This window comes from Colossoma macropomum, unplaced genomic scaffold (genome assembly GCF_904425465.1).
Source record: "Colossoma macropomum unplaced genomic scaffold, Colossoma_macropomum, whole genome shotgun sequence".
Classification (NCBI taxonomy): Eukaryota; Metazoa; Chordata; class Actinopteri; order Characiformes; family Serrasalmidae; genus Colossoma; species Colossoma macropomum.
In genome coordinates this window covers 38,743,936-38,757,251 of record NW_023494793.1, presented here as the reverse complement: position 1 = coordinate 38,757,251, position 13,316 = coordinate 38,743,936, and the positions used below count along the sequence as shown (strand labels likewise).

General features: G+C 40.4%; 1 protein-coding gene across 2 annotated transcripts in view; it reads left to right on the top strand.

Moving 5' to 3' along the window:
* cdk16 (cyclin-dependent kinase 16) overlaps positions 1–13,044 on the top strand; it is a 62,219-nt gene extending 49,175 nt beyond the window's left edge. For both annotated transcript variants that reach the window (XM_036579500.1, XM_036579498.1), the window contains 2 exons: positions 539–616; positions 12,063–13,044. In XM_036579500.1, the coding sequence (XP_036435393.1) occupies positions 539–616; positions 12,063–12,100 (116 nt within the window). In that variant the 3' untranslated portion in view covers positions 12,101–13,044. The remainder of the gene's footprint in view (positions 1–538; positions 617–12,062) is intronic.
* The last annotated feature ends 272 nt before the right edge of the window (positions 13,045–13,316 follow it).

Sequence of the window (13,316 nt, the reverse complement as noted above, 5' to 3'; positions counted from 1 at the left end):
GAAGGCCGAGAGGAAGACGTCGTGTTCTGAGACACATAAGCTGGACGTCCGTCCCACCGCCGTCTTTTAAAGATCAGAGCATAAACTTCGTCTCCTCTACAGACCAGTTTCTGCTCCACCATGTTGAACGTTCTGAACTTTCACTATGACGTGACGCACATGATCAGAACGTGCTTAAACTTTCCGATTGGGAATGTTATCGGATACAGGTGTTTACATGGTTAGTGTTCTTCTATTTAACGGATTATTTACAGGATTACCCACCTTGTTCAGTAAGACAGATGAGACAATCAGACTAGTTTATTCCGACTGAATAAACCGTGTTTGCATGGACATATTTCATTCCAATTGAGCTATTAGTCGGATTATTAACGGATTATTAGGCTGCATGTAAACATGGCTAATGGAAGTGAATGATTAAGAAACACCCTGTACATTTAGTGTATGTAGGGGAGAAATGTGCAATACCATGCAGTGTAACAGAAATGCGAGTGTACTGAGCCAGTAAAGTGATGCAATGTGCCTCTCTCTTCCGCAGCTACGTCCATATTTGCACTTCAAGACATTCAGCTGGAGAAGGAGACAGGCATGAGGACGACCTCTCTATCTGACTCCGGTAAGAACGGCACTCCAGTACCCTTAACCATACTGCCATGATGATGATTGAGGATGAAGACTATGGGCCTTATCTTCAAGACTGTGTAAAGACTGCTGAATGCAGCTTTGCTGTGTATTCTGGGAAATGTTGTGCCCTGCAGTGCTCCATGTAAGTGTGGTAGCACAAGTTGGGGTGTTAATATTTTTGTGAAAATACAGTCACTGCGATAAGAACCCTGTGCATCACCTCTAAACTCAGAGGGGTGTCGCAGTTATTTGAAAATCTGGTGATTCCACCAGCAGACGCTAAGAAAATGTGAAACGTGCAGCACCTGGCACAATGAAGAAGACCCCTATTATCAGTGATATTATTATCAGTGATTGATGAAGTTGAGGCCCAGCGTCCTCTGTACGTAAGATTTGCCTTGTGCTCTGCTGAATGTTCTGGTACTTTTTGTGGTGTTCTAGTGTTCAGTGAATTCTTTCTGCAGGTTATTTGACTCTGGTGCCCTACTAGTGTAAAGGAGACGTTATAGATAAGGATGACCTGATTTGCATAAGATCATGAATAATGCAAATGGATCATAGTTAGTAATGAAGTGCACTAGTGCTGTCAGTCACTCCACTGTCCACTCTGTCCACTCTGTCCTGGGACTGCCAGGCAAACCCTCATCTCTCCCACTGATTGCGTTCTTTCACTGCATTCAGCTCACGTCCCTAAATCTTTCCCCCTGGTCACTGTGTTCTCTCTCTTTCTCTCTCTCTCTCTCTCTCTCTCTCTCTCTCTCTCTCTCTCTCTCCCTCTCTCTCTTTTCTTTCTGTCTCTGTCTCTCTCTCTGTCTCTCTCTCTCTCTCTCTCTCTCTCTCTCTCTCTCTCTATCTCTGTCAATCTCAGTCTCTCTGTCTCAGTTTCAATCTCTGTCTCTCAATCTTTCTCTCCCTCTCAGTTTCCCTCTACCTCTTAAGATCTATCTATCTATCTATCCATCCATCCATCCATTCATTCTTCCATCCATCCATCCATCCATTTAACCATCCATCTCAAGCACTATCTATCCCCTTCAGTCACTGTCTGTCTTGCTTCTTTACACTTTTTTGGTCCTTCCATTTTTCTTCATACCAACATCCTCATTCTCTCTCTCTCTTTCCATCTCTCTCCCCCCCTCCCTCCCTCCCTCCCTCCCTCCCTCCCTCCCTCCAGTGTTCTCCTCTGTTCTGTTGCAGTGGTAGCTGGTAGTGATTTAGTAAGTTATTTCATTGTACTGTATTATTTAAATGTTACAATATGAAATCAATTTCGAGTTATTTTCATTATGTTTACATTCACAATTAATTACATTCAATTCATTCAACCTTTACATTTGATTCACATTCTGTATTGACAAGTTCTAGTCTTTCCACCAAACAATAACTTTTCATCAAATTCAAATACTAATAAAATATCTCCTTTTCTACTTTCAAACACTAATGTGGTGTCGCTTGATAGTTTAAAATCCGCACAAAAATTGCAACACTGATTACTGAGATTTAATATATGGTTAATATGACCTGCGGCTGATGGAGGAACATTAGCTCTCCTCAGGAGTACCGTTTCCTTCTGTCCATCTATTATTAACTTCATTCTGTGCTGACTAAACTCTCTGCCATAGTCTTTTCCCTCTCTTGTTCTTTGGCATCTATTTCTTGCTCACTCTCCTCAGCACTGCTCTTTAAACAGTGTTTTGTATTTAAATGCTTCTTTGAGTCAAACTGATTCGTCATTCTGCTTTTGTTAACATGTTGATCTAATCTGCTGCACTGTTGTGTTCCAGAGCTTTTGCAAAGATGCCTAAGGTTCCGGCACACCTTAGGTACATACAATTGTTCTTCTGCTCCTAGCCAGAGGCAAGAAGCTCCATCAGTACCTTCTGTCCCTGTGCCCTTCCCCACTGTCAACATTTACTTTGTCCTACTTACAATAATTAAACAAAAATGCCCTAAACCATTCTACAGCCGTGATTTTAAATGGTTTAAATTGTGTAGCCTGATGATTTGAGATAATGGTGGGTGACTTTACAGGAGAAGGAAAAAATTTTCTTAACTTTGAATGGAAGTTAATGGAAACAATATTTTTTCCCAAGTAATTTTGGAGCATTTTTATGACTCCATTCATTATGAAATTTTAACACATTGTTAACGGCAGCTGACATTTTCAGATTACGAATTCAAAAAAAAAAGTTCTGACAATAACTTCGTCCGTCCAGTGCCAATAATTTTTTAAGCAACTACTAATAGCTGTTAAATCGTTAAAATGTAGCTGATTTTAAATGACATGCATTAGCTAGTTATGCTACATTAGTTGTCTTAATTTGATTAGCATTGCAAGTCGAGAAAAGCAAATTCCGCATCAGAAAAGTGCTTCTGTACCGCTGTAAGTAAAGTACATTTCATAGTTTTGATCATCATCTGTCTCTTTCAAAGTCAGTTTGAAACGTCAGTTTTATGTTGCAAGTATTTTGTTTGGCTGGTGGAGCTGTAGTTGATGACCTCCAAACCCAGACATACGCTGTGTGATTATTAGAAATCTTGTTCTTTGGTGAGTCACACTGTACGTTTTAATAGACCATCGTGTACAAACAAAGCCTAAGGTTTTTATACTCACAATGTATGAAAACATTCTGTCCAGTGCTGCGTGAACCACAGCCTCTACAGACAGCTGTGAACAATTTTAAATTGTTTATGAATATTTTCATTCAAAACAATACGCTGCACACCGAGTATTGAGCAGAAAAGCGAAACCAGGCGGTGATGTACACGGTAGGGCAATACAGTCTCTCCACTGCCTGTTTTATAAAGGTGATTTAAAAAATACCTTTTATACCTCGCAGTTTTATTCAGTACACAATGCCAGTATTGATATTAATGCATCCCGCAAACCTGTTTGTTCTCAAGTCTGTAAAAAAAGGCAAATATCAGAATACATGTGTTTTGCAACTATGTTTTTAAGTATTATGAAGTCTTTTTTACCATATTGCCCACCCTAAGTTTGAGGTGTACTGTTTTGACCACATTGTTTGTGTTGCCTCAGTTTAGTCTAGTTTCAGTCAGCATTTTCAGCTGAGTTCAGTTATTCTGAGTAGGAAGAAACCAGTGGAAAAACCCACTGTCATGAAAAATGAATTCAGACTCACCAAGAAAAACACAAGCAGGACATTTGTTAGTGCTCTTTCCCCAGTGCACTTACATCTCACACAGAATCAGCAGAGAAAGTCAGCTCGAAGTGACATAAACAAAGTCCTCAGTGCTCCTGCTCGAGCTGTCGCCCCATTAGATGATTCAAAAACAGCTCCTTGATAGACAGATCCAGACAGTATAAGCTGACATTGCGTTTACACAGAGACTTGTTGTGCTGCTGTTATAGTTTTTTCAGTGGTAATTTGTTTAATTGGCTGAAATCCCTCTTGTTCCCTTTTGTGTCTGCTGTTTACCCTCAGAATGAGCTGCTGTGTTTGTGAGCTTGTTTATCAGGTGTGTGTATGTGACAGTGTTGGTGCATGAGAGTGGATTTTTAATGAGCATTACAGCTTCACTAAGCAGATGAGGCTCTTGATCCCTCTAGATTAGCATTATAAAGAAATCTAACACTACAAATGTGGTAAAATAAATGATATGCAGATATTTTAGCACAGTGGCCCAGCGTCACCCAAATGTTCTGTGCTTCTGGAGTACAACGAATACATCATACATACTCTCTCTGGGGCCAGTCATTTTTAAGCTATTATCTGCAGATACTGATATGATCCCATTGTCATTGTGCATCACATTGTAGAGTAGGAATAAATTCTGGGTTTATCAAGAATAGGGCTGGGGTGATTCTGAAACACTGATCTGAAGTCTGGACAAACTGATAAACAAATGTTGATATTTTTACTGTGTAAAACCATAGGGATTGTACAGTACAGACTCTACTGTATATCTTGGACAGTTCCTGTTGGCACCAGAGAGGGCGAAAAGGAGTTAGTAATGGCATTCTAAACTGAACGTTCAACTAAAATTAAGCACAAAGGAGTATAGCCATACCAGAGCCAGTTTAAGGAGTGCCTGGCCACTTCCTGTTTCTCCCATCATGTCAGAAAATGATTGCAAAACGCTAGAGAACGGCCTCAGTGAGTAGGGCTGAATGCAGCTAAATGGATCGGTTGGCATTACTGCTTGAGTGCTGATTGGTTAGTAAGCTGATAAGTTTATTAGCTCACTGAAGCAGTTCACGCAGACTGTTAAAAAGTAGATTTAAAAAAAAAAGGTATTGGTATTGAGAGCTGATTGGTTGGCATTACAGCTACTGAGCACTGATGGGTTGGCATTACCGCTACTGAGTGCTGATGGGTTGGCATTACCGCTACTGAGCGCTGATGGGTTGGCATTACTGCTACTGAGCGCTGATGGGTTGGCATTACTGCTACTGAGAGCTAATTGGTTGGCATTACAGCTACTGAGAGCTGATTGGTTGGTATTACAGCTACTGAGTGCTGATGGGTTGGCATTATCACTACTGAGAGCTGATTGGTTGGCATTACTGCTACTGAGCGCTGATGGGTTGGCATTACAGCTACTGAGTGCTGATGGGTTGGCATTACCACTACTGAGCGCTGATGGGTTGGCATTACAGCTACTGAGCGCTGATTGGTTGGTATTACATCTGCTGAGTGCTGATGGGTTGGCATTACCACTACTGAGTGCTGATGGGTTGGCATTACAGCTACTGAGCGCTGATTGGTTGGTATTACTGCTACTGAGAGCTGATTGGTTGGTATTACAGCTACTGAGAGCTGATTGGTTGGTATTACTGCTACTGAGAGCTGATGGGTTGGCATTACAGCTACTGAGCGCTGCTGGGTTGGCGTTACTGCTGCTGAGTGCTGATGGGTTGCCATAACTGCTACTGAGTGCTGAACAGTTGGCATAACTGCTATCAAATAGCACAGGCCCCATTTTATATTTTATGTTTTATTTTTCCCAAATATATGGATCAATAGAATATCAATATCAATAGAAATTGGGCATTTGTGTGCAGTGTTTTAACTTATTTTTACTTAGAAAATCAATAAAACGTGATTTGACCGGAGTGTTCAAACTTCACTATTTCAACTGAAAAACATGCCCAATTCACATTCTGTCTCTTGTGATGTAAACATGTGAATATGGAAACTAACATCTGTGGAAAAAAATCATGATCAATAAGATCAGGTGATAGTGTCCCATATTTAATCAATAAGCATGTAGAAACAGATTAGCAATAGAGAAAGTGCTTCAAACACCTTTTCAATACATCACAAACATCTTACTTCACATTTTTTTATTATTCAAATGTGATCTATAACTATTTCAAACAGAGGGGGGAAATAACTCCCTTTGATTTGAACCTCTACCCTCATAAAGAACTCATGACAGAATCAATAAAAGATGCGAGCAGAAGTCATCATTTTTCAAGAGAACAGTAGATGCATTTACCCACTGTAGCCTTGATGCAGGTTTGTGTAGATGTAGTAGAAAGTAAAATGTTTAATGAACGAGTTCAGTCATTATTTAGGGGATTGAACGGCAGCGTTCTGTGGACGAGGTGATGTTGAGTAATTACAGCAAATCGAATGCAGAGTGCTTTCTTCACTCTAATGAATAAAGACCTCACCAGTGAGTTCAGTAGCTGTGGTTCTTTGTCACAGTGCCAGTCCTGCTGCCCAGCACACTGTAGTGTTTTCCCTGCTCTAGTACACTCATCTGCTAATCATCAAAGGCTGTTTCTCTGCTCTCACACCTCATTCAACTCATCAACTAATTATCCGGCCCTCGATGGCTGAGTCAAGTGTGTTAGAGCAGCTACGACACAAAACAGACTGGTGGATCCCCCGGAGTGGAGCTGGAAACAGTCTTTTATAGGAGGAGTTTGAGGAAAAACTAAATGTGCACTATTTTTTCCTCTTCCTCAAATGTAGTTGATCAACCAAGACATGCTTGGAGTCTAATATGGCTAACATATAATGAAAGTGTGTGCACCAGTTAGTAACATTGTGAAAACTGCATATATGGGTTGTTAAATAATCTTTAGTAGACTTGCTGATGTGGTTCTGTTGTTTTATGACACACTGTTATCTGTTAAAAATATTGAAAGTGCAGGTATAATTAGGTCTACAGGATGGCAAACTTCAGAGGCCAAACATATCTTGAATGAGTACATTTGGGGCAGTGACATGGTCAGAATTTCATTCTAGCAGGACTTGGTTACAGATTGAGGGTCCAGCTAGCAAAAATTATGTCCCAGAGCATGACCACTACCAACTATACTGTTGTAGCTCAACTGGTAAAAAAATTACTCACCTTTTATCATAATCAGTGAGAAACATTTTCAAATAGTAATAAATATAACACAAGATTGTTTACCTCACATTTAACTGGCCAACAATGTTAATTACTATACCTACGATTTAATTAGTAATTAATTACTATACATGATTTCAAAATTGCTACAGAATTTGCTCATTAAGATGTACACAAAGTTGTTCAGAGTGGTTCGATGTGAAATGGTTCAATGTAGAGAAGCATATAGACTCTAATTTCTTTAGTGTTGGTGATAAGAAACAGGAGTCAACATGTCTACAACACAAATAGTGCCATCTTGTCCAAAATCACCAGTGAACCTACACGTCTTTTAGAGTTTTTGCATATAATGTTGATGATGGTAAAATGGCTCGAACCAAACAAATGTGTTGTCAGGGGACTGTTGTGCCTTGTCTTATTCCAAAGTATCATAAAAGAATGTCTCAGGCACTAGGCAGTGTATTTCTAATCATTTCATGCAATTACTTGGTGAGGGAAAGCATTAAATGCTTCAGACATCTGGTTCCCATCACCACCACTGTGAACAATTCTGGCTTGGCATGTTTCTCTAGAACTCAGCTTTTCATATTAAACCACTTTAACCCCCTAAAATCCTAGGCTTATTGTTCAGTAACTACAGGGGCTTCAGTGCAAACTGGTCGAGCTGTTCTTAGGTCATAGAGGTGGTGGGCCCTGGCCGTGTCAGAGGTTAAATGACATTTATGTATCAACAGTTTAAGTCAGCTTCTTTTTCAAATGTTAAATGGGTACAGCAGTTAAAGGTGGAACAGGAATTTTTAATAAGAATCTGCTGAAAAAGATGCCAACTTTAGCCTCGTATGCCACAGTGGGTCTCCAGAGTCCTGATTTCTCTGCACTAGGATAGATGTTTAGAGTGAATGGTTGAAGGTTGCAGTGTTCATGTCGCTTTGTTTAAGTATTGAACTGTATTAAGTTCTCACCATCAGGAGGAACAGCGGAGCAAGCTAGTGCTGCATTTACATGTTAAAAAATAGCGTCTTAAGAAAAAAAACATTTTTTCATGTCTTTTTGCTTGACAGACGGCGGCATGCAGCTGTGTAAATGTTGCCATGATGGTAACGTCCAACAAAAAGTCACGATGAACAAAGGGAGGGCTTAAGCTGTCTCTTTACTCATTCTGGCAAAAAGATGTTTGCCCAAGATGACCTAACATTTTTATTTATGTATGGAAATCGTGGGGGGACACTGGCTTCCGAGCTCGGGGGGAGGTGGGTTAGGGAGGCCTGGCAATTTCAGGGCCCCCCATAGCTATGCCTCTGATATTGAGGTTTAGGGGAAAATTGTGTAAATGTATTTTTTTGTTAAACTATTCCTTTAATAAGGGTCCTTGCCAGCACCGAATCTCCTTCATGTGGCTGAGATAAGAGAGAGTGTGTTTATGTGATTTGCTTGTTGGATGTGACTCACTTGGCTGGGTCGCGCTGGAAGCTCTTAAAAAGCCTCTTCAGTCCACCTGCTGTGCTCGTTAGCTGCTCACTCAAGCGCCTCAGCTCTCAGGAAAAGACACTAGTTCACTGGAGCCCACGTCTCTCATTCACCACGCATACACATGGTAATGGAATAGACAGAGATGCAAATACACGACAGAGGGGGCACTGCTGACACCGCTGTAGTAAGAGACCCCCATAGACCTGCACTGATTTACATTGTTTTTTTTTTTTTTTTTAAGTTCTTTTTCTTTAAAGGCCAGATCACACTGACCCTACAGACACCAACAAAACCCTATTCTAGAACGTTTTCACCTGTTCATACTGTTCTAGAATGTTCTCCCCTATACAAACTGTTGTAGAACATCCTCCCCATTCGTACTGTTCTTGAATGTTCTCTTTCATGCGCAGTGTTCTAAAACAGTTATAGAACCCCACGCACATTGTTCTAGAATGTGCTCCGCATACACACCCTTCCAGAATGTTTTCCCCATTCAAACTGTTCTACAGTCCCCCCCCCCATACAAACTGTTCTAGAACATCCTCCCCATTCATACTGTTCTTGAATATTCTCAATCATGCAGCTGTTCTAAAACAGTTCTAGAACCTCAATGCATATTGTTCTAGAATGTTCTCCTTATACATACCCTTCTACAATGTTTCCCCCGTTCAAAATGTTATGGAACATCTTCCTCAATTCATAACATTCTAGAATGTTCTCCCCCATTCAGACTGTTCTAGAAGATCCTCCCCGTTCATGTTCCCCATGTTCTTGAATGTTATCTGCTTTTCTCACTGATCTGGAATGTTCTTTCCATTCATACTGTTCTAGACTGTTCTCCCCATGCATACTGTTTTAGAATGTTCTCCCCATCAGTGGTGTTCCAGAATATTCCTACCTATTTGCACTGTTCTAGAATGTTCTCCCCCACGCATACTGTTCTCAAATGTTCTTTCCTATTCACGTTGTTGTAGAACATTCTCCCTGTACACGCTGCTTTATAATGTTCCACCCTGTTTACAATGCTCTAGAAGGTTCTCCCTACATCTACAATGATCTGAAATGTTCTCCCTGAATCTTACTGTTCTAGAATGTTCTCCCCTATTTGCACTGTTCTGGAATTGTCTGCTCTGTTCGTACTGTTCTAGAATGTTCTCCCCATGCATACTGTTCTAGAACATTCACCCCCATACACAGTGTTCTAGAGTGTTTCGCAGTTTCTCGGCTGTTAAATACATTAACATTAATGTGTGTGAAGTAATAAGGACAGTGCAGTTCTGTTGCCGTGTCTCCTTTAAGATAAGTGATAGACTCCAGGGTGTTCAGGGTATTTTGGTTGCGTAATGCGTGTCTATGGTTATGACTCGGTGACTCTGACAGAAGTCTGCTATCCTGATTCTGGCTGCAGCGCTGTTGACGTCACAGAAGCTTCCAGACTGTGGAGTGTGAGAATGAGCATGTGGCTCATTGGGCTGCTTGGTGTGAGTGACTCTGCCACAGGGTCTGGAGGGCAGAGGGGTTTTGCTAATGTGCCCTTTAGTGCTGAAGCCCCCTGCTGCTGCTGCTGCTGTGATGGAGTGTGTGTGGGGGTGGGGGGAGGGAGTGTCCTGTGTGAATTGTGCAGCATAAACCAGCCTGAGACCAAACACTGTGAGGTGGTCAGGATCTCTGCGCGTGTGCTCGTGTCTGTCTGTGTTTGTCTTTAAATGGCTCATATAATAGAAACATTTATCAATAGAACACGTGGGAAAACGATTTAATGTTGTTAATGCTCTTCCTTAAAGTCCGGATGCAAATGGATCGTCCACACTTGAAAGGACTGGCTGATATTAAGGTCTTTTTGACGTCTCTGACTTTTTCAGTCCAAACTTAACAGTTTGTTCCATACATTTCAGCTCATACTCTGTTTTGAACGAGGTCATTTAAAAAAGTCAATCTTAAAGGTACATTAACAGAAACAGCCTGGGGGTCCCACAGTTTCCTCAGAAAGATCTTGGTTGAGATGTAAACAAAGTGCATGAAATGGTTTGTTATAGAGAAAACACACCAACCCAAATTTCTTTACAGTGGTGATGGTGGGAACCAGGGGTCGCCATGTCTACAGCAAAAAAATATAGCCATTTTATTTATGGACAGTAAGCTGCAAAAACAGCCCTCTTTGAGTTTATTGTGTCTATGATGTCACCATTTACATATATCCACCCATTCAGCTTACAGCATTTTAGCCCCAGACATTCCTATTGGAGTGTTTCAACTTTTGAGTGCTTTTTCAACAAGATACAATACAGGACAGCCAATCAGAACAGATCTTATTCATCATATATGAGGTTTAAAGGCAAAGTAACAAAAACAGAAGAAAACACAAGGATGTAGGGTATGTTTTTTTAAAAAAATATATATGTTGTAGGCCAAAACTGTCACAAAAACAGTATGTCTCAGACATCAGGTATTTGTGGCTTCTTTGCATAGTAACTTCCTGTGAGGTAACTTATAGATACTGAACACTTCAGTGGCCGGTTGCACCAGCTGTGCGCAAGTTCAAATGTAGGCTAGTTGTAACGCAGCGGTTTACTAAGTTCTGGTTTATGCATTACTAAATCAGAACAGGTTCTACCACAAACTAGTTTTAACGTTGAGCTTAGTAGTTATTAAATATTTACACCCCCTGAATAGGTGTAGGTTTTGGGGAAACCATCAGAACCATGTAGAAAACACAGAAAAAAAAACACTTTTTTTGGTTAATTAAGCTAAAACTCTAAACAATGTACGCCGTGATTTTACTTATAGCTCTAATCATCTACCTGGTTTTAACTCTGAGCATTAAGCTAAACACCCACAGCTCCAGCTCAGTGAGACTCAGCAGCTGCACAAACGGCTAAACTGAGGCTGTTGTTGTGTCGGTTATCCAGAAGCCGGCATTTAATAAGCTGCATGTTTGGTTTTCTCAGGGAAATATCAAAGAATAAACAGACAATAACTATAGATCATTAGTTTTATTCAGTTTAACCTGTACACATCGTTCTCTTCTATGCTGGATATTTTTGTGTGGAAAATATTTGGTTTTCTGAACATGTTATTGTCAGTTTAGACACGACTTACGGATTTGTGGTGCAACCAAATTTAGTAAAGGGATAGTTTGAAACTAACTAGTGTAACTGAGAACTTAGTAAAGACTTTACGCGCAAACCTGGGGCAACCCAGTCCAGATGTCTGGTTCCTATTACCACCACTGTGAACCACTCTGAATGCTTTTGTTTACATCGTACCATCTTAATTATGCAAGATTTACAAAAATGGATGGAATTCCAATGCTAAGAAAAAATGCTAAGAATTATGACAATTTTTGATACATAAACCCACACAAACATTATTAGTGGACTTCAGGGAACAAGTGAGAGTTGGAGAGTTAGTGAGAGAGAGAGAGAGAGTGGGAGTGTCTTGATTTGGTCACCTTTATGTCCAGTCATGCTACTAACATCCCTCCGTGTTTTATCCTCTGACAGTCCCATTGGTGATGGCTCTGTTTGTATCTTCATTAAAACCGTATCTGAAGTGTTTTTCAACCTCATCCTGCCTCTTTTAATCAATCTCTCTCTCTCTCTCTCTCTCTCTCTCTCTCTCTCTCTCTCTCTCTCTCTCAGTCAACAGCATATCTCAGCGGCAGAGCCTGCTCTTCTGATCAGCGCGAGGGACGAGGACTCTGAAGACGAGTGAAAGAAGAAGTAAAAGAGGAGGATGAACGGAGAGACGTTTCTGTGTGCGATGATGATGATGAAGGGATCCCTGTTTTTCATTTCTTTGAGTCATTACTGTCATGTGGCATTGTGTCTTTAGAAAAGGGGGGTCACTAGATGTTTACATGGGAAGATTGAAGATTTGTTTGTTTTTGTTTGTATTTATATTGTTTGTGTCAAACGATTATGCACTCCCTTTTGCCTGTACATGTAACAGTCATGCTCTCTCTTCCCACTACATCATGTCAGTTTTAACACTATAAATGCAGTACACTTGCAGTTGGTTGCTGACGTGCCGTTTGGTTCGAGCTTGGCTTTGTCGACTTGGATCGGCTTTAAAGGGGAATTTCACAGATTTTTCAAAATGTCTGCATGATTTTAATCATTTAGATGTAAACAACAGATGTGGTGTGAAATGGTTTGTTGTGAAAAAGGTTAAAGGCTCAAATTTCTTTAAAGTGGCGGTGATAGGAGCCAGAGGTCGAGATCTCTACAGTACAAAAAATAGCCATTTTATTTACTAATTTGAAAGAATGTGGGTTTTTTTGAGGTTTCATTTTACCTTACAGCACTTTGCTTGTACCTCTTTGCCATCAATGGATTTTAAAAATCTATGTTTTAAGCTAAAACCTTCTTAAAACTATTGTAAAACAGAGTCTCATTCAAGAGGCAGTGGATTTGGCCATTTTGTTTCAGTGATGAAGCTTTTAGGGGCATTAAATGCTTCAAGTGTTTGCTTCCTATCACTGCCAATGTAAACAGTTCTGACTCAGTAGTTTTCTCTACAACATTTCACACCAAACCACTCTGAATAACCTTGTTTACATCAGTTTACTTATGCAGAAATTTTGAAAAATGGGTGGAATTGCTCTTTAAGGGTCAGATTTAACAATAAGTAAAATTGCAATAGAGTTTTCACTCCTTGCCATAAAGACCAACGTATGACGTGGCAAAAAATAATAATAATAATAATAATAATCGCAATCCCTGGTTTCATGTTGAATGTAGAACAGGATTGAAAAACTGTTAAATTGTTTGTATCAGTCTGTCAAGCCAAGTGAATGAAGGTGCAAGAGCCTTCGTCGTAGTCTTCCTCTAGACCCCGTCCCACCGTCTCTCTATTTCTCTCTATCTCTCTCTCTCTCTAACCCAGTCCGTCCC